This window comes from Bos mutus, chromosome 1 (assembly GCF_027580195.1).
Source record: "Bos mutus isolate GX-2022 chromosome 1, NWIPB_WYAK_1.1, whole genome shotgun sequence".
Taxonomy (NCBI): domain Eukaryota; kingdom Metazoa; phylum Chordata; class Mammalia; order Artiodactyla; family Bovidae; genus Bos; species Bos mutus.
The window spans coordinates 128,912,934-128,940,747 of NC_091617.1; the positions used below are offsets into that span (position 1 = coordinate 128,912,934).

General features: G+C 44.5%; 1 protein-coding gene across 1 annotated transcript; it reads right to left on the minus strand.

Annotated features, from left to right (window-relative positions):
- Window positions 1-13,842: 13,842 nt before the first annotated feature.
- Window positions 13,843-27,748, minus strand: LOC102280548 (proline-rich protein 23C). Its single transcript, XM_005908943.1, has 2 exons — window positions 27,715-27,748; window positions 13,843-14,741 (listed from the first exon to the last, which is right to left on the minus strand). The coding sequence occupies exons 1-2, from the start codon at window positions 27,746-27,748 to the stop codon at window positions 13,843-13,845; spliced, it is 933 nt and encodes a 310-aa protein (XP_005909005.1).
- Between the last annotated feature and the right edge of the window lie 66 nt (window positions 27,749-27,814).

The window sequence follows — 27,814 nt, forward strand, 5'->3', positions numbered from 1 at the left end:
GAATTCTCCTTAAGCAGCTCCACAAAGCTTCTGTTTGGGGCCCGAGTTTAAGATGACAGAACTTGTTTTCATTCAGCATTTGAGGGGTTCAGGAACACTGCAGTGTATAATCGAGGCGACATCCCAGCCTGTTGATGACAAAGTCAAGAAGGAAATTCAACCTTCCTGGGCCTGCCTTCAGTGGTTTCCCCTATACTCCTTCCTGCATCCACTCTCATGGTTACATTACAGTGTCTTGCCTATGGGCTAAGAAATTCCCTATATAGATCAGGAGGCTTGCTGAGGGAACATGCAGGGGCTGTACACAGTTTTAAGGGCATGGCTACCAGGAACATGAGTTCTCATTGGGTGAACATGGATGCCACAGGCACCTACTTCTATATTCCCAGGTGATGGGAGCAGCTGCTGTTCCTCTGTTGTTTGTACAGAATGCAGGATAGGAAGATGTGAGGAGATGTTGGGGAACTTGCAGGAAACATCTGCTTTGGTCCCAGAGAATTCTTTTGACAATGCTTGAACATCCCATGGTCAGAGAACATTCAATGGGAACTCCATTCAGGGCAGTGAGTGTGGACATGCTATGTTTTAAGCGACAGATGGAGGAGCCAAAATCTTGCTAGGACAGAAGATACGGTTTGGAGCTCTTGGCATAACGAGTATTGGGACCCTGAGCAGAGTGGTTTCTGCCTCAGCTGGTGCCACCTCTTATCCACTGCTCTCCTGACATCAGTAGGCTTATTATCAGAACTTGGGCTTATTATTGTCCGGGGCCCTGTGAATCCTCACACTGAACTCTGCTTACAAGGGACTGTGGTCCTGTCCTGAAACAAAGACAGTTACTGGGGGCCTGGCACAGACACTCCCAGTTTCTTCTTCTGGTCAGCCCCTCTATAACTGTGTGATCGCAGGCAAGTCATTTCACCTTTGGTAACCTTAGCTTCCTTACATATGAGGAGGGGAGAATGCCATCTACTGTGTAGGGTGGTTGTGAGACAATGTAGGTAATATGGTAAGTGTCTGCTGCTGCTGCTAAGTCTCTTCAGTCGTGTCCAACTCTGTGCAACCCCAAGATGGCAGCCCAACAGGCTCCCCCATCCCTGGGATTCTCCAGGCAAGAATACTGGAGTGGGTTGCCATTTTCTTCTCCAATGCATGAAAGTGAAAAGTGAAAGTGAAGTCATTCAGTCGTGTCCAACGCTCAGCGACCCCATGGACTGCAGCCTACCAGGCTCCCCCATCCATGGGATTTTCCAGGCAAGAGTACTGGAGTGGGGTGCCATTGCCTTCTCCATGGCAAGTGTCTAGTAAATATTAATTATTCATTCTTTATTATGTTTATAATCTGTTTTTCTCAGTGATATCATAGCCCTGTTCTCAGTATCTTGAAGAGTGCCCAGCATGTAGCCTACATGCAGTGAATGAAATGGTAAACAGTATCCTCATCATCATCCTAAAAAGGGGCCAGATATGTTAAAAATAACTTTTCCAGGACTTCCCTGGTGGTACAGTGGAGAAGAATCTGAGTGCCAATGTAGGAGACACAGTTTGGATCCCTGGTCAGGGAATTCCTCATGCCACAAGGCGGCTAAGCTCATATGCCACAATTATTGAGCCTGTGCCCTAGAGCCCCCATTCTGCAACTACTGAGCCCAAGTGCTACAACAACTGAAGCCTGTGCACCTAGAGCCTATGCTCCACAACAAGAGAAGCCATGATGAGAAGCTCACCCACCACAACTCTAGAGTGGCCCCCATTCCCACAACTAGTGAAAAGTCCCCACAAAGCAGTGAAACCCCAGTGCAACCAAAAATAAAATGAAAAACAGTTTAAAAAGTTGTCCTGCAAATGATGCCACCAAGAAAGTGAAAAGATAACCCAGAGACTGGGAGAAGATTTTTTTTAATAAAAAAGAAATTATTTTTCTAGGTGTTTTCATGACAGAACATCTATATAATTCATAAATGACTTGCTGGGTACCAGATCAGTTGTCTCTTTTTACCTTATTTTTCTTTACTCTACGATGCTCAATGACTGGCAGAGTGGATTTTCAGGCCCACTCATTGGTCTTTCTTGGTGTCAATCAAAACAAACTATTCAATCTGTATGAACTTCTTCAACCACTATGAGGCAGAATTACCAAATAAATCCCAGTTCTGGGTAGCGTACAAGACAGGGTACAAGATGGCTACCAGTGGTCCAGTTAGGAGAAGAGTGAGGAAAGTTGAGTACAGAAGCCAAGAAAAAGATAGACACCCCGAAGTAGGACTGAGTTTTCTCAGCATTGGGCATCTGAGCATAGTGAATGCTTTCTTCCTTCATTTGGCACTCTGAGGCACAGGTCCAGAACTTTGGGACCAAGGGTGCTCTTGACATTAACATTAATGAGGGCCATTTGGTTATTCCAAAAAAATGCATAACTAGGATTTAAAAATCCTATTTATTTTTATTCACCTAAAAATAATACCTGGATATATCTTTTTAAAATATAAACACTATATACAAGACTGTAGCTGACTTCAGCTCCCACCAACTCCTAATCCAGTGTTGATGTGAGGAGATCCTTTTCAATCTATTAACATACATAACACAGGGAATTTGTCTTCTTCCTGGAATGGCCATGTATTGTGGGTCTTTCTTTGCAATGTGTAAAACCTTATTACAATTCATACTGTTACCAGCAAAGTACATTACCTATTCTGTCTTTTATTGGAGAGACATTCTCCAAAATGCACTATAGGCCTTTACAAGAAAATGTGGTATAAGAAAGGGCAGTTTCAACAATTTCTTGTATAGCAACACTGTTGTTCTTGCCTTGAAGTAGAATGACAACACTGCCCCTGAACAGTTTCTCTGTTTTAAAAAGTATTGGAAAAACTAGTCTCAGCAGACAGGCAAAATAAGAAATAAAAGGCACCCACACTGGATAAAAAAGAGGGAACCTATTAATATTTGCAGATGGCAAGAACTTTAAAAAGGAAAATACTAACATCTTGACCACAAAACAATAGGCACTAATAAATGAATTCCACAAATGTGGAGCATACAGATTAATACACAGGAAAATATAGCTTTTTTATACAGGAAGAAGATATTCACTTAAGGGAAAAGGAATGTAGGAGAAGAAGAAAGCCATCTATAATCCAGTCAATAAGAATGCCAGTACTAATCCCATAAAAAGAATTAAATACCTCAAAATAAAACTGACTCATAGGAGAAAGACCTGAATTCTGAAAACTAAAACACTGACAAAGGCAATGAAAGATGACAAGAGAAATACGAAGATATCACAAGCTCTTGAACTAGAAGACTTAATATTGTTCAAATGGCCATACTGCCTGAAGCAATCAAAAGATTGAAGGCAGACCCTAGCAAAACACCTTTTTCTCAAACAAGTACAAATATTCCTAAAATTCACAGGGAGCCACACAAGACCCAAGATGGCCAAAGCAAACATGGGGAAAAAAGAAACAAAAAACAAGGTTGAAGCTACCACCCTCCTAGACTTCAGACCAAACTGCAAAGCCACAGAAATTCAAACAGCATGGTACTGGCACAGTAACAGACATAGAGCTCAATGGAACAGAAGAGATCCCAGACATGACCCCAAAGTAAACCCAGGCACCTATAGTCAATGAATTCACAACGTAAAAGGTACCATATACAACAGCAAGAGTGTCTCTTCGACATGTGTTGCAGGCAAAACTGGACACCCACATGGACAACAAAGAGAGCTGAATATTTCTACAGGCCTTCAAGAAACATAAAGTCAAAATGGGTGACAGGCCTCCAAGTGAGACCTTAATCCATAAAACTCCTCAATGAGACACGATCTTGGACATAAATGAAGGCAACATTTGTGTCAAGGCATATGTCTCCTCAGGCAAAAGTCATCTAAGCAATTCTGAATGCGTGGGACCTAGTTGAATTTCAAAGCTTTCACAGAGCAAAGGAAACTACAGACAAATCCAAAAGGCATCCTATGGAATCGGGCACAATACCTGCAAGTGATATGACCAATCCAAACCTATAAACAGTTCCTCCAGCTCTGTAGGATAAAAACAACCAAAAAACTCAATCAGACTATTGGCAGACGTTCTGAATACACTTCTTGGTCCAAAGAAGAGAGGCAGATGAACATGACATAAGAGAAAATACTCCACATCGCTAGTCGATAGAAATGCAATTTCAAACAACCATGACATGTCACTTCACAACGTTAACAATGGATAGCATATGAAAGTCTTTTAAAAAGAAATAGACTCTATAAAGGGATGAATACGAAATCCCCAGACACTGTTGCTGGGAATAACAATTGGGGCAACCATTAGACAAAACAGAATAAAGTTTCCTCCAAACACTACAAATGGTTGGAGACACCATGTTATCCAACCATTCTATTCCTGAGTATACATCCTGAAAACAACAAAAACTCTCACTAGAAGTCAATGAGGCCCTGGATGTTTACAGCAGCAGTATTGACAATAGGCAAAACAAGGAGGCAACCCTAGTGCCTATCCACAGAATAATAGATACAGAAGAGGGCTGACAAACGCAAAAAACCATACACACAAAACAGAATAATACTGTCCCAGAAAGAAGACTGAAATTCTGCCATTTTCAGGAACTCGGATGAACTTAGCCTATAACAATCTAAGTGGCAGAAGCCCAAACAAGAATAACAAATACTGTATAATACTATGGACAGGGAATGTTAAAAAAGAATACAGACAAATGGTCAGCAACAGTGAAAGAGGCTTGAACATAGAGTAAACAAGCTTATTGTTATTGTTCAGTCACTAAGTCGTGACTGACTTTTGAGACCCCATGGACTGCAGCACCCTCAGCTTACCTGTCCTTTTCTATATCCCAAATTTGCTCAAACTCATGTTCATTGAATAGATGATGCCATCCAACCATCCCATCCTCTGTCACTACCTATTCCTGCCCAGAATCTTTACCAACATCGGGTCTTTTCCAATGAGTTGGCTCTTCACATCAGGTGTGCCAAAGTATTGGAGCTTCAGCATCAGTCCTTCCAAAGAATATTCAGGGTTAAATTCCTTTAGTGTTGACTGGTTTGATCTCCTTGCTGTCCAAGGGACTCTCAAGAGTCTTCTCCAGCACCAAAATTGAAAGTGTCAATTCTTTGGTGCTCAGCCTTCTTTACAGTCCATCTCTCACATTTGTACATGACTACTGGAAAAACCCCAGCTTTGACTATACAGACCTTTGTCAGAAAAGTGATATCTTTTTAATATGTTGTCTTTTAATATGTTGCTTTTTAATATGTTGTCTAGGTTTGTCACATCTTTCCTCCCTAGGAGCAAGCAGCTTGTAATTTTATGGCTAAAGATACTGTCTGCAGTTATTTTGGAACCCAAGAAAATAAAATCTGTCACTGCTTCTACTTTTTTCCCTTCTATTTGCCATGAAGTGATGGAACCAAATGCCATGATCTTCATTTTTTGAATGTTGAGTTTTAAGCCAGCTTTTCACTCTCCTCTTTAACCCTCATCAAGAGACTCTTTAGTTCCTCTTCACTTTCTGCCATTAGAATGGTATCACATGCATATCTGAGGTTGTCGATATTTTCTTCCAGCAATCTTGATTCCAGCTTGTGAGTCATCCAGCTCAGCATTTCGTATGATTACTCTGCAAATTAGTTAAGTAAACAGAGTGACAATATACAGACTTGTCATACTCCTTCCCCAATTTTGAGCCAGTCAGTTGGTCCATATCCAGTTCTAACTGTGGCTTCTTGACTGGCATACAGGTTTCTCAGGAGGCAGGTAAAGTGGTCTGGTATTCCCATCTCTTTAAGAGTTTTCCAGTTTGTTGTGATCCACACAGTCAAAGGCTTTAGTATATTCAGTGAAGCAGAAGTAGATGCTTTTCTGGAATTGCCTTGCTTTCTCTATGATCCAACCAATGTTGGAAATTTGATCTCTTGTTCCTCTACCTTTTCTAAACCAAGCTTGAATATCTGGAAGTTCTAGGTTCACATACTGCTGCAACCTAGCTTGAAGAATTTTGAACAACAATTTATTAGCATGTAAAATGAGCATAACTGTGGAGCAGTTTGAACATTTTTGGCATTGCCCTTCTTTGGAATTGGAATGAAAACTGAACTTTTCCAGCCCTGTGACCACTGTGGCTGAGTTTTCCAAATTTGCTGACATACTGAGTGCAGCACTTTAACAGCATCATCTTTTAGGATTTGAAATAGTTCAGCTGGAATCCATCATCTCCACAAGCTTTGTTCTCAGTAATGCTTCCTAAGGCCCAATTGACTTCACAGTCCAGGATGTATGGCTCTAGGGAGTGACCACACCATCATGGTTATCTGGGTTATTAAGACATTTTTGTACAGTTTTTCCTGTGTATTCTTGCCACCTCTTCTTAATATTTTCTGCTTCTGTTATGTCCTTACCATTTTTGTCCTTTATTGTGCCCATCCTTGCATGGAATATTCCCTTAATATCTCTGATTTTCTTAAAGAGATCTCTAGTCTTTCCCATTCATTGCTTTGCATTGTTCACTTAAGAAGGCTTTCTTAAAAAAAAAAAAAGAAGAAGGCTTTCTTATCTCTCCTTGCTATTCTTTAACACTCTGCACTCAGATGGATATATCTTTCCTTTTCTCCTTTGCCTTTTGCTTCTCTTCTTTTCTCAGTTATTTGTAAGGCCTCCTTGGTAAACTATTTTTCCCTCTTGCATTTCTTTTTCTTGGGGTGCTTTTGGTCATTGACTCCTATACAATGTTAAGAACCTCCATCCATAGTTCTTCAGGCACTCTATCAGATCTAATCCCTTGAATCTATTTGTCACCTCCACTGTATAATCATAAGGAATTTGATTTAGGTCAAACCTGAATGGCCTAGTGCTTTTCCCTACTTTCTTCACTTTAAGGCTGAATTTTGCAATAAGGAGCTCATGGTCTGAGCCACAGCTCAAATCTTGTTTTTGCTGATTGTATAGAGCTTTTCTATTTTCAGCTACAAATAATATAATCAGTCTGATTTCAGTATTGACCATTTGGTGATGTCCATGTGTAGAGTCATCGCTTGTGTTGTTGGAAGAGGGTGTTTGCTATAACCACTGCATTCTCTTGACAGAACTCTGTAAATAAGCTGCTGCTGCTGCTGCTAAGTCGCTTCAGTCATGTCCAACTCTGTGCAACCCCATAGACGGCAGCCCACCAGGCTCCCCTGTCCCTGAGATCCTCAAGGCAAGAACACTGGAGTGGGTTGCCATTTCCTTCTCCAATGCATGAAAGTGAAAAGTGAAAGTGAAGTCACTCAGTCGTGTCCCACTCTTAGCCACCTCATGGACTGCAGCCCACCAGGCTTCTCCATCCATGGGATTTTCCAGGCAAGAGTACTGGAGTGGGGTGCCATTGCCTTCTCCAGTAAACAAGCTAGTCTTTACCAAATGAGAGAGGGAAGGGGGCAAGTGCAAGAAGAGGTAGAGAATGGAGTCATATAAAATAGCAGGTATGGTTCAAAACAAGGAATGATTGCCTTAATCTTGTAATAAGTTGTACAGGAACCACTGTCTATACACCTGAATCTAATCTGAAACTGTAAATCACCTCCACTTCAATAAATAACCCAATCAACCCCATCCATCCATCCAGCAAACTGTATGAGAACCTGCTGGGATTCTTCCTCTTACACTTTTAATCCCCTACTCCTCCCAGGGGCATTCAAGGTTTTCAATCACTGAAGCCTCAAGATTGCTCTCACTGGCTCTTTAACGAGGTTTCCCCTTGTATCCCCATGACCGCAAAATTACAAGCAGTTGCTTTATGTCTGCCCACAAACTATAAAATGCCAACATTCAGAATAATTCAACAAAGTCTCTGTCTTCAACCAGAGACACACAAAACAACACTCCTATATTTTCAGGATCCAAAAAACTGCACACTAATATCTTTAGTATTAGAAGACTTACCCACAAAGCACTGACAGAAAGTTCCTACTTCATGGTAAACTTTAGGAGTACTTCAATTGACACTAGGTCGTGATGGTGAGGAGAGCCTCTCTGTGGACGAGGGTTGGTTGCCCGAAGCCAGGACTCTGGGAAGGAGCCCTGTGCATCTAGGTCTCGGAGAACAGTGCAGGCCACCAGCAGCATCCATCCCATGGGGCAGGTACTCGGCATGCAGGTCCACGTACTCCTCGTGGGCAGAAGAATCCTGGCTCCGGGACTGTGTACTTGCCAGGTGGGCTCAGGACAGCAGCCTAGTTCCAGGATCTGTACCCACGTCCGAGCCCAGTAGGGCCTCGGGCATCAGTATGAGGATGTGATCTCCGAGAGACCCTTGTACCACGGACGTGGACTCCTGCTTCAGCAGCAGGTCTACATGCTCCAGGGGCAAGAGCAAGGCACAGCCGGCGGACACACCAGCTCAGCGGTGGGTTCGCGCTCAGCCTGGGGCTTTCTCCCGTCGTCCAGTTTGGGTGCCACCTCGGACTCGGGCTCAGGCTCGGATTCGGACTCCGGGTGCTCCTGCACCTCCGTTCGACAGCGAGGAGCTCGGTCCTGCATGCTGTGACAGGTCTTGACCACAGGCGAGGCAAGCCAGAGTGGGCTGGCTGGACCCCAAGACAGAGCGCTGCTGGGGAGTCCTTAGAGGTCCCGGACCAACTCCTGGGAGACCCACAGCCCTCGCTACTAGGGGAGCCACGTTCAGCGTTTCAGCTCCCTGGTCACCGAAGCCCACTCCTCGGCGCACACACCCAGGATGGCGAAAGCTGCTGCGGTGAGGCCAGCACGTGGCACAATGAATACAACCTAGCCCCTAGGCTCCGCCCCCTCTAAGGTTCCGCGGGGTAGAACTCTCCAGACCAGAGCAGCCTGATTGACAACCCTGGCTCTGGCTGGAAGGTCACCTTAGGGATCTATGTTTGGAGAACTACCCTATGTTTACAGGGTCCCCGAATATTCCCGAGGCTCTTAAGGCTGGGTTTCCAAGTCACATGCTCTGCTTTCTCAAAGTAGACCTCAGAGACAGAAAACCTTAACCCAAAAACCCATTGCCTATAGGGGCACAAGGACCTGTAGGTCCCTATTCCCACTGACTCTCTCCACCCCCACCACCCCCACCCCACCCCCCCCAAAATTCCACCAGGCATGTCCTGGCCTCTTTTATTTGGCTCCCAAACTAACATGCTTAGTGACAGAAATGACAAATACTGTATGGCATTGCCTACATGGGCAGTGTAAAAAAACATGTGGATGAATGTATGTGCAACACTGAAACAGACTCAAATGTAAAGTAAACACACGAATATTACCAAATGGGAGAAGGAAGTGGGCAGGGGCCAAAAGAGGTAGGAGATGAAGTCCTAGGAACCAGCAGGTATTGTTCCAAAGGGGAATTATTGTCTTGACCTGGTAATAAGTTGTAGAAACCTAGGAGCAGTCAGACTGCTGAATCACTCATCTCTACACCTAAATCTAATCTGTAAGGGGAAATCATTGATAAATAACCCAATCAAATCATCAATTCATCCACCCATCCATCAAACTCTGGATGCATCCTTACTGGGACTGCTTTTCTTCTTTCACCTTCAATTTCCAAGTCCTCTGCAATGCCTGAAGCCCCCAAAATGCTCTCATTGGCCCTTCTGCCAGCTTTTTTGATGGACCCCCCCAAAGACCCCCAAATTCCAAGTACCTGCTTTTTGTGTACCCGCAAACTATGAAATGCCAACACTTGGAATAATAATTTGACCAAGTCTTTGTCATCACACAGACACACGAAACAACCTAAGATTTCAGGATCAGAAAAACTGCAAACTAAGGTTTTCAGTACTAGAAGGGATGCTGACAAACCACATACAAAAAGGTGCTACTTCATGGTAACATTTAAAAGGATTTCCCTTGACACCAGGCATGAGACTTCAAAGCCCCTATCTAACCGATAATTCCGCACTTGGCAAAGAATATCCAGTCAAAAGATGAAAGAAAGATAAGGGACAGGTAAATAAAGACAGTACTCTCATGATTTGAAAATTCTCTTGTATTTTTTGGTCAGGCAGGAGAACCTACCCATAAGCTATGACCAAAGTGAAGCTGTTTTGCAGAGTAATAGGTCAACCTAAGAACCATCTGTTTCTAGATGCCAGTCACAATGGACAAAATACACCTGGGTTCTTCTTTTCTTAGGTTTTATTTTTAATTGAAGGACAATTACAACATTATGTTTCTTTCTGCCAAACATCAACATGAATGATCCATAGGTATACATATGTCCCCTCCTTGAACCTCCTTCCCACCTCCCAACCCATCCCAGCCTTCTAGCTTGTCAAAGAACACTAGATTGGTGCTCCCTATGTCATACAGTAAATTCCCCATGTGAGGTCTTAAAACATTTAAAAAATACAGAGTCTGGAGAATTACAGACTTTTCCATGACAGCATATTTCTATTGTAAAAACATATCAGAAGAAAAGAAAGGGAAACAGTTGGCTTGGGGGGGATCACAAATTTTGTTAAAAACCAGTAACTAAGTTCAACCGTTTGCCAACCTCAGCACTCAGAAAGAGGAAGGCACATGATCTCTGAAAAATTCTGTGTTTGGTATCCAAAAAACACTTTGTCCATATTCTTCCGTGGATATTCTTCAGTGGATATCGGCTAGATTAAACACACACAAGAGCTACACTGGTGATCCAGAAAAGCTTACAATGGGCAGAGTGTTGTCATAAACTAGCATGGATAATAGAGACAAAATCCTGTCAACAAGAGATCAAGTAATTACTCTATTGGTGGGAATACAAGGGGAAGAGGCAGAGATAGGGTGCCTGGGAAAGGATGGCTTTGAGAGAAAAGTGATGGGAGTTAGGTTAGAAGGGAAATTGGGAGTGGGGGTGGGATAGAGCTGCTCAGGGTGACCTCCCTAAGCAGCTATCCAAAAGCATGCTGTATTTCAGGAGGTTTTTCTTTGCCCAGGTGATCTCTACCAGTATTCTAGCCAGCTAGATGCTAATTTTGCAACCAAGGCAAAATTCTGGAAGGCAGCAGGCATCCAAGGTCATCTGGCTCTTGTGATGATTGCCAGGAGGGCAATGTACACAGAGCCATCACCAGAAGGTTCTATCCTGGTCCTCAGGTGTGGAGATTGGGGAGCTTAGGAGGAGGAAAAGTGAGGTCCATGGGGCCAGGGACAGAGGTGAGGTGGGGTGGGATGTAGCTCCAGGGGAGCTGGTGGTGGTTTTGACAGCACCATTGGATAAAAACAAACAACCCAACCCAAACACAGGCAGAAGATCTGAATAAACTCCTTGGTCCAAAGAAGAAAGGCAGATGCCTAACATGATGTGAAAAGATGCTTCAGTTCACTAATTGTTAGAGAAAAACACTTTCAAAAACTCATGGCTTATCACCTCACAGGTGTCAGAATGGCTGACACCTGAAAGTCTTCCAAAAGAAATATTTTCTAGGATATGAGGAATAGGCAATCCCCAAACACTGTTGGGAATGACAACTGGGACAGCCACTGTGCAAAAGAGAATAAATTCTCCTCCAAGCACTACAGGTAGACTCTGTACCATCCAGACGTTCCATTCCTTAGTATACATCCAGAACACAACAAAAACTCTCCTTAAAAGTGAGCCATGAACAGGATGTTGATAGCACAACTACAGAAAATAGCCCAAACATGGAAGCAACCCTAGTACCCATCCACAGAAAGAGATACAGGAGAGGAGGGACACACAAGTAAACTCACACACACACCCAAATGGAATATTATGCGGCTAGAAGTAAGAGTGGATTTCTGTTTTCAGGAAACGGGGCAAACCTAGCATCACTAGCATGCTTAGTGACAGAAGGCTGACTGAGAATGACAAATACTGTATGACATCACCACTGTAGAGAGTATAAAGAAAGAATATGGATTAATGCAGGTGCAACAGTTAAACAGACTCAAAAGTAGAGTAAATAAATTAGTCCATATAAGCTAGGAGAGGAAAGGAAGCAGGGGCAAAAAGAGGTGAGGGGAAGGGGAAGGCCTGCAAACTAGCATGTACTGTCCAAACAGGGAATGACTGCCTTGACTTTGTAATAAGTTGTACAGCCCCAGGATCCAGAAAGATGAATTGCTAGTAGTCCATCTTAATCTAATCTAAATGGTGAATCATCTCCACTTTAATAAATAACCCAATCAAACCATCAATACATTAACCCATCCATCAAACCCTAGACCCTACCCTTCTGGAATGCTCTTCCTCATCCATCTTCAATGCCTAAGACCTACCATGGGCATTCAAGGTTTCCAATTCCTGAAGCCCCAAATTCCTCTCATTGGCTCTTCTGCTAGGTTTCTCCATGGACTCCTAAAGACTTCAAATTCCCAGTAGCTGCTTTATGTCCCCACAAATCAGGAAATGCCAACAGTTGAAATACTTTGACAAAGTCTCTATCCTCAAGCACAGAGACACAAAACAAGACTGAAATTTTCAGGATCAGAAACACTACAAACCATCATTTCAGTACTAGAACACTTACAAATCACATAGAGAGAGCTCCTGCTTCGTGATAATGCTAAAAGCACTTCCATTGACAGCAGGCATGAGACCCTGGAAGCCCCTACCCAACCCATAGTTCTGCCCTTGACAAGGAATAGCCAATCAAAAGATGAAGGAAAGATAAGAGGCAGGTAAACAATACAAAGACACAATACTCTCATGATTTGGAGATACTTTTGTCTTTATTGGTCAGGCAGGAGAATCTATGCATAAACCATGGCCAACATGAAGTTGTTTTTTTGGATACCAAGTCAATCTAAGAACCAACTGTCTCTAAGTGGCAGTCACAATGGATAACATACATGTGGGGTCTTCTTTTTTTATTTTTCGTATGAGGCTAATTACAATACGCTTTCATTCTCCCAAATATCAACATGAATCAGCCATAGGTATACATATGTCCTCTCCTTCTTGAACCTCCCTCCCACATCCCACCCATTCTACCCCTCTAGGTTGTAACACAGCATGGGATTTGTGCTCCCTGTGTCATACAGCAAATTTCCCATGTGAGTGTTTTAAAACAATTCAAAACACAGATTCTGGAGAATTATACTTTTCCATAACAGCAGATTTCTATTATAAAAACAATGGGAAACAGTGGGCTTTAGGGAAGGGAGTCACAAATTTTATGTAAAACCCACAAACCCAGTACAGAATTCAACCATTGACAACCTCAGCACTCAGAAAGAGGAGGGCACAAGATCTCTCTTCAGTTTTGTGTTTGGTGTACACCAAACACTTTGTCCACACTCTTCAGTGGATATTTCCTAGATTCAACAGACACATAAACACACAGGGAACAACAGGGGCCATCCAGAAAAGTTCACACTGCACAGAAGTTCTCATAAATTAGAATGGACATTAGGGACAAAATCTTACCAACAAGAGATTAAATATCACTCCATTGGCTGGAATATGAGGGGAACAGGCAGAGGCAGTTGCCTGAGAAAGCATGGCTTTTGAGAGAAAAAGCATTGGCACAAGGGTTTGAAGGGAAACTGGGGGTGGGGTGGGGCAGGGTAGAGATACTTCAGAGTGACCTCCCTAGAGAAAACCCTAAGCAGCTGTCTGATCTTCTGAAAGAAAGCTGTATTTCAGGAGGCTTTTCTTTGTCCTGGTGAGTTCCTTGCCAGTGTTCTAGTCAGCTAGATGCTGATTTTGCAACTGATGGAAAATTCTGCAACACAGTAAGCATCCAAAACTCATCTGGCTCTTGAGATGCTTGCCAGCAGTCAACTGCACATGAAGCCCTCATCGGAAGACTCTGATCTGGTCCCCAGCCTGGCGGTGGGTGGGGATGGGATCAGTTCATTGCAGGATCAGGCTTCTCCGTGCCTTGCAATGAGGACCCTGAGGACGCTTCGGGCGCTCCACGGGACCAGGACTAGGGGAAGGAGGTAGAGGTTGAAGTGGGGAGTCGTGGGAGGCTTCCCGCAGGTGCAAGTTCAGGTAATCGTCGTGGTGAGAAGAGCCTTTCTCTGGACTAAGGTTGATCTCTTGACGCCAGGGCTCTAGGAAGGAGCCCTGCAGCTCTGGGTCCCAGAGAACAGAGACGGGGCTGCCTGTAACATCCATCCAAGGCCGCGGGAAGTTGACGTGCAGGTCAGCGTCGTCCTCATTGGCCTCTTCTTGGAAGGTGACCTCTTGCACAGCTGGGCAGAATTCAGGCTCCAGGACCATGTACTCGCCGGGAAGGCTCAGGACAGCGGCCGGTTCCAGGATCTGTACCCTCGGCGCTTCCACGTCCGAGTCCAGGAGAGCCTCGGGGATCAGCATGAGGACTTGATCTCCGAGAGACACTTGCACCATGGACATGGAGTCCGGCTCCAGCAACAGGTCGACGTGCTCTAGAGGCAGGTGCAGGGCAAAGCCAGTGGGCACAACCAGCTGGGCCGTGGGCGGACACTCTATGGGGGGCTCCATCCAGTCGGCCAGGCTGGGTGCCACCTCGGACTCGGACTCGGACTCAGACTCAGGCTCAGGCTCAAGCTCAAATTCGGACTCGGACTCCAGAAACTCCAGCTCCTCTGTTCGGCGGCGTTTGGCTGGGTCGGGTCCGTCGGCCTGCGGTCCCCACAGATCGTCAGGGGAGGCGCTGGGGCTGAGGGGCCGGGTGCCCATCACAACGACCGAAGGACTGCACACCCGAGACTTGACAGAGGGCAACGAGGCTCTCGGTCCTGCTCTCTGCGACAGGTCTCCAAGACCTGTAAGGCAAACCGGCACGGGCTGGCTGGGGCACAGGACCCGGTGATGCTGAGCAAGTCCTCAGATATCTGGGGCCAACTCCCGGGAGACTCACTGTCCATGCACGCAGGGCAGCCGCGTTCAGCACTTTAGCTCCCTGGTCACCGAAGCTCACTCCTTGGCCCAACCACCAGCGATGGCCAATATTGCAAGTGAGGCCAGCGCGTCCCGCACCGCAATAAATACATCCCTGCCCTTAGGCTCCGCCCCCTTCCAGGTTCCGCCCTGAGAACTCGCTGGACCTAATCTGCCTGATTGACAGCCCTGACTACGACTGGTAATTCACCTTAGAGAACTACCGCTAGAGAACTACCCTAAGATTACCGGGTCCCCAAATGATTCTGCCACTCTAAGGCTAGGCGCCCAGGGTCACGTGCTTTCGTTTCAAAAAGCGGACCTCAGAAGCAGAACAACTTAACCAGAAACCCCACTCCCTATCGAGTCCCAAGGAACTCTAGGTCCCTACTTACACTGACTCGTTGCCCCAGGCACGTCCTGGGCCCTTTTATTTCAGCCCCAGCCTGGGGTTGAGTCTGGGATAGCATCCTGAAGCCTCCCTGGGCCGAACTAGTCAGGGGCGGTGAGATCCTCCAAGCGGGGTGCAAAGGGAAAGGGCTCTTGGAACAGAGAATGTTATCAGCATCTGCTGCAGGATCAACTTTTACTTCTATCCCTGGAGCAGGTCGGTGCTCTTGGAGAGAGTTCCAGCAACTGAACCAAAGTTTCACACCCTCTGCTAGGACAGAAACTACACTCAAGAGGTGGAGCTTTTAGAGCCCAAAAGACAGATGATGGAAATGTCAAGCACAAGGAAGAACCCATCTGCCCAGGATCCAGGAACCCGCACAACTGCACCTGATCAGTCAACAGGCTCAAAGGCAAAGCCTTTGATCCACATGTCACAGGAAAGGTTTGTCTATGGCACCCGTCCTCCTGCCCAAGCATAGGTGTGTGTGGCTCAACTTTCTCTCCAGCGTTCCCAGTGGGAAAACACCCCACATTGTCTTTGGAATGCAGAATACTACCGCAGGGTTGCAGACAAGAGGAAAAGACCTCCCTGCCCACTCCCTCTCCTTTCTGCACATGCTGGCTCACTTTTATCTTTTCACACCATAGCAGTTCCTATATATTCTCATTCTTAGGGTAGCATTGAATTCCTTTCCACAGAATTTTATTTATCAGGCCTCTCTCCAAGGACATTGAACCTAGTGGTCTGTGATGGGTGGGCACAGGCATCTTCTAGCCAATCAGGATAAAGCTTCAGATTCCTGGCCGGCTACCCAGGAACACAGAACAGAATTCCTGCAGTGAAGGACCCTGGAATTCAATGTAAGCCCCTCACCAAACATGTCACTGGATGCCAGTGTTGAAAGTCAAAACACTTCTTCCCTTTCAGCATTGGAGTGTTTCAGGTACCAGGGTGGTGGGTCTTCAAGGTCAGAACCCTGCTGGATGGTAACAAAGGCAACAGGGATACTCCAAAGTCCATGGCCAGCCTTCAGCGTTTGCCATGCACTACTGGTCATAATTGGGTCTCATGGCTGAAACTCCACTATCCCTGGCCAAGGGTCAACAAATTCCCCTGAGGTGATGTTTCAGGTGTAAGTGCTGGAAGGTGCATGGGCGCTGGGTTCCCGGAGGCTCTGGTGGGATCCCGAGTTCCCATGGGATGAACCTGAACACAAGAGGCACCAAACTATAATTCCAGGAGATGAAAGCAGACCGATGCTTGTATTTTTTAGAAAGAGGTTACTGAGAGCTAGATGTGGGAGCTTTAAGCAAGGGAAAGTAGGGCCCATGGGGCCGGAAGCTGGGACCAGAGTCTGGTTATAGTTCCAAGGAGCAGGGAGGGAACATCTGCCTTAAAGCTGAAGCATATTACAAGCAACCTTTGAAAGTCCCATGCCTCTCACCTCTCCTTCCTTCAGAAATAGGGTTTCCATTCAGGAGACTGGAGGGTGCAAAAGACACAAAGATGCCAAAGCTCCCCAGGACACACACAAGGGTTCAGAGCCTGTGATCTGGTGAGGAACAGGGCCCTCAACTCGGTTGCTCCTGTCCGTGCTTGGTGCCATCTCAGGTGGGCTCTTCTCTCAACCTTAGCACTTTCACATCTGGGCTCATCATTGTCCTGGACCTGGGGAATCCTCACAGTGACTTCCCTCCAGAGGGAAGGTGGCCCTGTCCTGAGACAAGGACAGGCAGCAGGAGGGGAGAGGAAGCAACTACCTTGTGGAATAAAGGCCCCTGAGGACAAACATACACCTAACTTCGCACTCAAAGGGAACAACTCAATCCTTTATTCCCACCTCCCAAAACCACACAAGGATGCCCCTCACCCCTTCTATTACACAGAGTATTGCAAGCTTTAACCCCAGCAATTGGCCAAAAATAAGAAGGAAAAGGTACCCACTATGGATGGGAAGTACTAAAACTGCCAATATTAGTACATGGTATGATTCCTTAAAGAAAAAACTCACAAGTCTCCACCCCAAAATGACAAGTGCTAGCTAATGAATCCACAAAATTAAAGACAGAAAGTTGCTGCTTTTCTATACATTAGGAAGGAATTGTCTGAAATGGAAAAAAAAATAGAGGAGAAGAATCCCATCTCTGACTACCTCTAGAAAAATTCAACACCTTGGATACAACTAACCAAGGAGTTGAAAGACTATATTCTAAAACCTTGAAAACACTGACCAAGGCAATGGAAGATGACACAAAGATATCGAAAGACATCCCTAGCTCTGGGATTGTAAGGATTGCTATTGTTCAAATGACCATACTATCTGAAGAAGAGATTGAAGGAAATGCCTAGAAAACACCCAAGATGTTTTTCTGAGAACTAGTACAAATATTCCAAATGTGATAGGGAGCTACACAGGACCCAACCTGACAAAGCAAGTCAGGAAAGAATAAACAATGAAAAAGAAGGCTGGAGCTACAACACTCCTAGACTTCAGACCAAATTGCAAAGCTACAGAAATTAAAACAGCATGGTACTGGCACAGAAACACATATGGAGGTCAACAGAACAGAATACAGATCCAAGACATGAGCCCAGAGTATATACAGGCAGCTACAGCCAATGAGTTTGCTGTCTAAAAGGCATGAATACACAACAGGCAAGAGACAGTCTCTTCAGCACTTGTTGCAGGCAAAACTGGACACTTACATGGACAACAATGGGACTAGAACACTATCATACACCTTCAACAAACATAAACTCAAAATGAGTTACAGGCCTATGAGAGAGTTCTGAATCTGTTAAAATCTTCAATGAGATATTGGCTCTTAGACATAAACCAGGGCAATATCTTTGTAAATGGATCTGTCCCCTAAGACAAAAGTCATCTAAGCAAACCTAAACATATGGGACCTAGGTGAACTTCAAAGCTTTCACACAACATAGGAAACCAGAGACAAACCCAAGACATCCTATGGAATGGGACACAAGATCTGCAAGTGATATGATGACTCCAAACCTATAAACAGCTACTATATATCCATAGAATAAAAATAAACAAACAGCCCAATCCAAACATAGACAGAAGATCCAAATATACTTTTTGGTCCAAAGAAGAGAGGCAGATGCCTAAAAGCCCTGTTAAAAGATGTCCCAAATCAATAATAATTAGAGGAATGCAATTTCAAAACAACATATCACCTCACAACTGTCACAATGGCTAGAATCTGAAAGTCTTCAAAAAAGAAATATTCTCTAGGATGTGAGCAATAGAGAATCCCCAGACACTGTTGCTAGAAATGATTATTGGGACAACCACTATGCAAAGCAGCATAATTGTTCCTCCAAGAACTACAGGAGAGACACTGTGTCACCCAGACATTCCATTCCTGAGTATACATCCAGAAAACAACAAAAACTCCTTAGAAGTGAGCCATGAACCCGGATGTTGATAGTACCGGTACAGACAATAGGCAAACATGGAAGCAACCCTAGTACTCATCCACAGAAAATAGATACAGAAGAGGAGGAACATACACACACACACATACCCACCAAATGGAATATTACACTGCCAAGAATAAGAGTGAATTTCTGCCATCTGCAGGAACCTGGACGAACCTAGCACCACTAACATGCTTAGTGATACAAGGCTGACTGAGAATGACAAATATTGTATGATATCATCAACATGGAATGTATAAAAAAGAATATGGATGAATGCAGGTGCAACTGTGAAACAGACTGAAAGATAAACAAACTAGTCCATAGCAACTAGGACAGGAAAGGGGGCAGGGACACAAATAAGTATGTAATAAAGATCTGCACTAGGTATTGTTCCAAACAGGAAATGACTGCCCTGACTTTGTAATAAGTTGTAAAGGCCCAGGATTGGGAAAGATGATGAATCACTTGTAGTCTATCTTAATCTAATCTAAAAAGGTGAATCACCTCCACTTTAATAAATAACCCAATCAAACCATCAATACACTAACCCATCCATCAAACCCTAGACCCTACCCTTCTGGAATGCTCTTCTTCATCCATCTTCAATTCCTAAGACCTACCATGGGCATTCAAGGTTTCCAGTTCCTGAAGCCCCAAATTCCTCTCATTGGCTCTTCTGCTAGGTTTCTCCATGGACTCCTAAAGACCCTCAAATTCCCAGTAGCTGCTGTATGCTCCCACAAACCATGAAATGCCAACATTTGGAATAATTTGACTAAGTCTCTGTCCTCAAGCACAAAGACACAAAATAAGACTCTGAAGGTTTCAGGATCACAAAGAATACAAACTACAAACTATCATTTCAGTACTAGAACACTTACAAATCACGTAGAGAAAGGTCCTGCTTCATGGTAATCCTAGAGCATTCCCAATGACACCAGGCATGAGACCCAGAAGCCCCTACCTAACCCACAGTTCTGCCCTTGGCAAGGAATATCCAATCAAAGAAAGGAGGAAGGATAAGAGGCAGGTAAACAATACAAAGATACAACACTCATGATTTAGAGATACTTTTGTCTTTATCAGTCAGGCAGGAGAATCTATCCATAAGTCATGGCCAACATGAAGCTGTTTTGCAGGATACTATTTCAACCTAGGGCTTTCCTGGTAGCTCAGCTGATAAAGAATCTGCCTGCAATGCAGGAGACCTCTGTTCAATCCCTGGGTCAGGTAGATCCCCTGGAGAAGGAATAGGCTACCCACTCCAACATTCTTGCTTGGAGAATCCCCGTGGACAGAGGAGCAAGGTGGGCTACAGTCCATGGAGTCACAAAGAGTCAGACATGACTGAAGGATTAAGTAAAGGTCAACCTAAGAACCAACTGTTTCTAAGTGCCAGTCACAATGGACAGAACACATGTGAAGTCTTCTTTTTTACTTTTTATTGGAGGCTAATTACTTTACAACAGTCTGGTTTTGTTTTGTTTTGTTTTGTTTTTCCTGCCAAACATCAACATGAATCAGCCACAGGTAAACATATGTTCCCTCTCTCTTGAACCTGCCTCCCACCTCTCACCTGATCCCACCCTCTAGATTATAACAGAGCACTGGATTTGTGTTCCCTGTGTCATACTGAAAATCCCCCATTGGGGTCTTAAAATTATTAAAAACACAGAATCTGGAGAATCACAGACTTTACATGAGGACAGATTTCTATTTTAAATATATATCAGAATAAAACAATGGGAAACAATTGGCTTCAGAGAGATGGGGTCACAAATTTTATGAAAAACCCACAAACCCAGTAACAGAGTTCAACCATTTGCCAACCTCAGCATTCACAAAGAGGAGGGCATGTGATCGTGCTTCACAATTTTGTGTTTGGTATCCACCAAATACTTTGCCCACACTCTTCAGTGGATATTGGCTACATTCAACACACACACACACATTAGGAACTATAGCAGTCATCCAGAGAAGCTCACACTGGACTGCGGTTGTCATAAACTAGCATGGACACTAGGGACAAAATCTTGTAAACAAGAGATTAAATATTACTCTATTGGCGGTAATATGAGGGGAAGGGGCAGAGGTAAAGTGCCTGGGAAAGGACAGCTTTTCAGAGAAAAGTTCTGGGACTTGGGCTGAAGGGACATTAGGAATGAGAGTGGGGTAGAGCTACTTCAGGGTGACCTCCCTAGAGAAAAACCTAAGCAGCTGTCTGTCTGAAAGCAGGCTGTATTTCAGGAGGTTTTTCTTTGCCCAGATGAGCTTCCTTACCAGCGTTCTAGTCAGCTAAATGCTGATTTTGCAACTGATGCAAAACCCTGCAATGTAGCATGCTTCCAAAAGTCATCTGGCCTCGTGATGTTTGTTGGTGAGCTATGTACAGAGAGCTATAATCAGAAGACTCAAATCTGGTCCCCAACCCTGTAGGGGGTGTAATTTGAGAGGTCAGTTCATTTCAGGGTTAGGCTTCTCCGTGCCTTGGGCGGAGAATCTTGAGGGTACTGGAGGTTCTCCACGGGACCCAGAGTATGAAAGGGAGGTAGAGGTTGGAGTGCGGAGTCGTGGAAGACCTCCTGCAGGTGCAAGTCCAGGTGGTCATCATGGTGAGAAGAGCCTCTCTCTGGACTAAGGTTGGTCAGCCGAGGCCAGGACTCTAGGAACGAGCCCTGTGGGTCTGGGTCACAGAGAACAGAAATGAGGCCTCCTGCAGCATCCATTCCAGACCACAGGAAGTCCCATGCAGGTCCATGACATCTTCACTGCTACCTTCCTGGCTGGGAGTTCACTTTAGAGAACTACCTTTAGAGAATTACCTTACATTTACTGGGTTCCCAAATGATACTGCCACTCTAAGGCTAGGCATCCAGGTTCACATGCTCTGGTTTCCCAAAGTGGACCTCAGAGGCAGAAAAACTTTACCAGAAACTTTACCAGAAAACCCATTCCCCATTAAGCCCCAAGGACCTGTAGATCACTATTCACACTGACACCCCAGGAGCGACCAGGCCTCTTTTATTTCTACCCCAGTCTGAGGTGAGTCCATCATGGCAACCTGAAGTCTCCCTGGGCCGAAACAGTCAATGATGGTCAGATCCTCTGAGCAGGGTGCAAAGGAAAAGGGCTCTTGGCACAGAGGATCTTATCAGCAGCCACTGCAGCATCAGCTTTTGCTTCTATCCCTGGAGCAGGCCAATGCTCATGGAGATAGTGCCATCAACTGAACGAAAAGTTCACTTTCTCCACTTGAAACAAAACTATACCCAAGAGCAGAGCTGTCAGAGCCCAGTGGACTGATGATGGAAATGTCATGCACAAGGATGAACCCAGCAGCCCAGGAACACAGAACACATAGAGCTGAGTCAGACCAGCCAGGATCCCTTCCAGGTCATGCAGACCGCAGCACCTTTGATCTAAGTGTCACTGGAAAGGCACATCTATGCCCCCAATCTTGTGGCCAGAGGAAGGTGTGGCTCAGCTTTCTTTCCAGTGTTCATGGGGGAAACTCCCCATATTGACTTTGAAATTGGAAATACTTGTGCATGGTTGCCGACGACAGTGAAACCACTCTGTTTCCACCCCATCCTTTCAGCCCACACTGGCTCGCTTTGTCCCTTTTCACACCACTGAGTCATGTATACTCTTATTCTTAGGGCAGGATCGAATTCTTTTCCAGAGTTCCATTTCCATGAGGCCTCTCTCCATGGCCTTTGAACGTAGTGCTCTGTGATTGGCCGACAGTGGCATCCTATGACCAATTGTGGTAAAGCTTCAGATTCTTAGCCCACATCCCAGGAAAATGCCTCAGAATTCCTTCAGCGAAAAACCTGGGAATTCAATGTAAGCATCTATCAAAGATTTCATTGGATAGGAGTGGAAGATCATGCCACTTGTTTTCACTCATATTTGGAAGCATTCAGGTACAAGGGCAGTGGGTGATCAAGGTCGGAACCCACATGGTTGGTGACAAAGGAAACAGGGGAATTCAAATTTTCATGGCCAGCATTCAGGGGTTTGCCCTGCACTACTGGTCAAAATGAGTAGTTTTGCCACAGGGGCTTCCCTTGTGGCTCAGCTGGTAAAGAATCTGCCTGCAATGTGGGAGAACTGGGTTTGATTCCTGGTTTGGGAAATTCCCCTGGAGAAGGGAACGGCTACCCACTCCAGTATTCTGGCCTGGAGAATTCCATGGGGTCACAAAGAGTTGGACACGACTGAGTGACTTTCACTTTCACTGGTCAAAACTGGTTTGCATGGATGGAACTTCTGTGTTCCTGGCCAAGGGCAAACAAGTTCCCTTGAGGTGGTAATTTAGGTGTGGTGGCGGTGGTTTGGTTGCTAAGTCATGTCTGACCCTTGCGACCCCATGGACTGTAGCCTACCAGGCTCCTCTGCCCATGGGATTCTCCAGGCAAGAATATTAGAGTGGGTCGCCATTTCCTTCTCCAGGGTATCTTCCCAACACAGGAATCGAACCCAGGTCTCCTGTTTTGCGGGCAGATTCTTTTCTGACTGAGCTATGAGGAAAGCCCAAGGTGCTAATAAAGTATACAGGAGCTGGGGCACTCAGGCTCAGCTGGGAGCCTGAGTTTCCACAGGGTGAACATGGACACCAAAGGCACCAACCTCTGTAAATTCCAGGTGATGGAAGCAGATACCCTGTTCGTGTTCTTGAGAAAGAGGGTACTGAGAGGTGGGGGAGTGGAGCTTAAAGCCAGAGAAAGTAGGGACCATGGTGCCAGGGGTGGGGTCTGGGGTAGGGGAGGCTGATGGTGGTTCCAAAAAATGGGAAGGAACACTTGCTTTAACACAAAGCATACTGCAAGCCATCTTGAATGTCTCACCTCTCTCACCTCTGGCTCAGGGAGTAACAAGGATTCCATTCAGGAGACTGAAGGTGCATGTGCCAGGTTGCAAAAGACACAAGGACAAACCTACAGCTTTCCAGAACACAGGCAGACATTCGGAGCTCCTGGCCTGGCCAGAATGGGGCCCTCCACCTGGTGGCTCCTGTCCCTGCTTGTGCCATCTCAGTTGGGCTGTTCTCACAAACTCAGCACTTTCATATCTGAGCTCATCATCATCGCCCTGGACTCAGGGAATCCTCACCGCCAGTATCCCTCCCAAGGGAATGTGGTCCTCTCCTGAGACAAAGACAGGAGAAGAAGAGAGGAAACAAATACCTCTGTGGAAAAAAGGTCATTGAGAACAAACACACAGCTCACATCAGACTCAAAGGAGAACACCTCAAAGGAGATCCTGCCTGCAGGGTACAAAAGAAGGGCTCTTGGTACAGAGGATCTTAGCAACAGCTGCTGTGGGATCAACTTCTACATCGATCCCTGGAGCAGGTCAGCACTCATGGAGAGAGTTCCATCAACTGAACCAAAGGTTCACTTTCTCCGCTGGGACCAAACTACACCCGAGAGGTTGAGCTGTTAATAGAGGGGTCACAATTTGGAGTAACTGTTACTGAATCATGTTCATTTGCCTTACAAGCAGGAAGTCAAACTCTGAGACACGGGAGATTTGCAGCAGAGAAAGGGTTTATTTTCAAGTCATTCAAGCAAGGAGACAGGAGAATAAACCTCAAATCCATCTTACCAAAGGCCAGGGGTTTGTAACATATATGGGATAAAGATTAGGGTGACCTGAGGCATACAGAGCATGGGAAAAGGTGACTAGAAATAAGAAAAAGATGAGATATCGTCATTCTGGGCAGGTGCAACTAAGCTACATGCTGTTTCATAGGATTCATGTTCAGAAAATTATGGCATTAGTATTTTCTGAGGGTGGAATTTTGGCCCTCTGATCTCAAAAGGTCACTGATCAAACACTCTCCCAAGCCAGGAGGAGAATTGGTAGTCCCAACCAGTCTTAATCAGCTGGAGTTCAAACAGGACAATAGCTGACTCCATTTTCCAGAAAAAGAACATGGGGAAACATCTTAACAACTTATTCTTATAGGCTACATGATGCTTGGAGGATATGCAAGTTCTGTACAAACAGTTAAGGTGAGCTTGACCAGTGAAGGCAGATTACAGTTTACTATTAAGTTATAGTCTTATGCAGTGGTCCCCAATCTTTTTGCCACCAGGAACAGTTTTTAAATTTTATTTATTTATTTTAATTGGAGGCTAATTACTTTACAATATTGTGATGGTTTTTGCCATACATTGACATGACTCAGCCACAGGCATATATATGACCCCCATCCCAAACCCCTTTCCCACCTCCCTCCCCATCCTGTGCCTCTGGGTCATCCCAGTGCACTGGCTTTGAGTGCCCTATCTCATGCATCAAACTTGGACTGGTCATCTATTTCACATATGGTTAATACGCATGTTTCAATGCTATTCTATCAAACCATCCCACCCTCACCTTCTCCCACAGAGTCCAAAAGTCTGTTCTTTACATCTATGTCTCTTTTGTTGTTTTGCACATAACGTCATCACTACCTTCTTTCTAAATTCCATATATATGCGTTAATATACTGTATTGGTTTTTTTTCTTTCTGACTTACTTCACTCTGTATAATAGGCTCCAATTTCATTCACCTCATTAGAACTGACTCAGATACATTCTTTTTAATAGCTGAGTAATATTCCATTGTGTATATGTACCATAACTTTCTTATTCATTTGTCTGCTGATGGACATCTAGGTTGCTTCCATGTCCTAGCTTTTGTAAACAGTGCTGCAAGGAACCAGTTTTGTGAAAGACAATTTATCCATGAGACGAGGTTGGTGGATGGTTTGGGGATGATTCAAGTGCATTACATTTATTGTGCACTTTATTTATATTATTATCATATCAGATCATCAGGCATTGGATCTCAGAGGTTGGGGACCTATGGAATGGATCTAACTGATGACTGCAAAATAGGTTTCATAATGACAATGTCAAGAGTTTGAGTCAATGAAGTAGGAAGGAGGACAAAAGCACTGAAGGGGAAGAGAACTAAGAAGCCAAGACTGGGGGAGAGGGGGTGGTAAGGGGCGAGATCCATGAGAATATTAAACTCACCACAAATTACAACAGATGTGGGATGAGTGAGAATTACAGTGAATCTAGTGTTAAAATATTTGAAGACTCTGATACAGACACTTGTTACACTCACATTTGATAAGTGACTGGTATGTAGTATGGGAGAAGGCAATGGCACCCCACTCCAGTACTTTTGCCTAGAGAATCCCATGGACAGAGGAGCCTGGTGGGCTGCAGTCCATGGGGTCGCTAAGAGTCAGACACAACTGAGCGACTTGACTTTCACTTTTCACTTTCATGCACTGGAGAAGGAAATGGCAACCCACTCCAGTGTTCTTGCCTGGAGAATCCCAGGGACGGGGGAGCCTGGTGGGCTGCTGTCTATTGGGGTCCCACAGAGTCAGACACGACTGAAGCGACTTAGCAGCAGCAGCAGCATGTAGTATGACTGAACCTCAATTTTTTAAACAATATTTTGTTTATTTACAGATTATGATAATACTATGAAGGCTATAGAGAGAAAGATGATATAAGGAGTAAGTCAAGAATGCCATTTCAAATAAAATGGCCAGAAATGCCCTTTTCAAGAAAGTGCTGTCTGAATTGGTCTTTGAAGAAGAAAGAATCAGCACTGCATAAAGCTGGAGGAAGAGTTGAATCCTAATTTTTTAAAGGTTAAAAAAAATAGAAGATAGGAATACTTCAAAGAATTAGATATAATATTGGCTAATAATCATGTGGAAAAATGATCCACCTTCATTTGCAATCATAAATGCAAAATGAAAACACAGTGAGATAACATTTTACTGTACTAGGTTGGAAAACAGGTAAGAGTCTATAAATAAGAAATGTTCACAAGGATGCAGTGAAATGGAAACATACTCTGCTCACAGGAATGCAAACTGTGAAAAATATTTTGGGGAAAAAAGAAGAAAGTCATTACCTATTAGCTTGAAAAGGCACACAGAGAATCAATTAGTACTGCAGTCCTAGGTGTATGTGATAAATACATGAGTTAAGAGTTCACGATTTAAAACCAGATAAGTGTGCATTGGACGCCTACATCTAACATAAACTTGGTACATAATAACTTTTTTTTTTTTACTCTGAACTTCAGGTGTTGTGGATACCAAAACAAAAAAAAAAATCACTTTTTTCCAAAGACGGCAGGAAGACACTTCCGCAGTTCATAGATATATGCTGTGCTGTGCTAAGTCTCTCAGTCTCCTTGGACTTTTTGCGACCCCAATGAATTGCAGCCCGCCAGGTTCTTCTGTGGGGATTATCCTGGCAAGAATACTGGAGTGGGTTGCCATGCCCTCCTCCAGGGGATCTTCCCAAACCAGGGATCGAACCCAAGTCTCCCGCATTATGAGCAGATTCTTTACCGACCGCACCACCAGAGAAGCCCGTTCGTTTATGGCTTAGATTGTGGTGATAGTTTCACCAGTGTATACTTATACACAAACTCAAGTTGTATATATTTGAAATGTATAGCTTTCTGTATGTCAATCATACCTCAACAAAGTATTGGCTCAATCGAGAAAACGATTGTTTTTCAAAACTCAGTAAAATGAGTGATACATAATAAATACTCAATAAAACAATTTAATTATCCCAAGATAGTTTTATTTTTTAACAGCCTTTTACCTTTAGGAAGAAACTGCCACAAATATTTTATTTAATATTAAGACGGAATTTTACCTAAACAGATATGAGTATTTTCTATTTACTCTTCAGAAACCAAGCTTTAAAGGATTTTCATGGAGCATTTAGATAGGTCTGTTTTATGCTGCCAAGGGGGTGGTCTATTTGAGCGGTTGTCTTTCTCTGTGTGTGTGTTAGTCACTCAGTCATGTCCGACTCTTCACAACTCCATGAACTGTAGCCCTCCAGTCTCCGCTGTCCATGGGATTTTCTAGGCAAGAATACTGGAGGAGATAGCCATGCCCTGCTCCAAAGGATCTTCCCTACCCAGGGATCGAACCCGGGTCTCCTGCATTGCAAGCCATACTTCACTGAGTTACCAAGGAAGCCGACCATGGTTTCTTTCTCTACCATGCCTGAAATCAAAGGAAAACATTAATTTAAAGGTAACTAATATTTACAGTTCTGTTATTGGTGTAT

Excerpts from the sequence above, each read along its gene's own strand:
- LOC102280548 (XM_005908943.1), bottom strand. The coding sequence starts at position 27,748 with ATGGTAGAGAAAGAAACCATGGTCGGCTTCCTTG. Across the intron at positions 14,742-27,714 it reads AACCATGGTCGGCTTCCTTG|GTCTTGGAGACCTGTCGCAG; the intron begins GTAACTCAGTGA and ends TTTGCCTTACAG.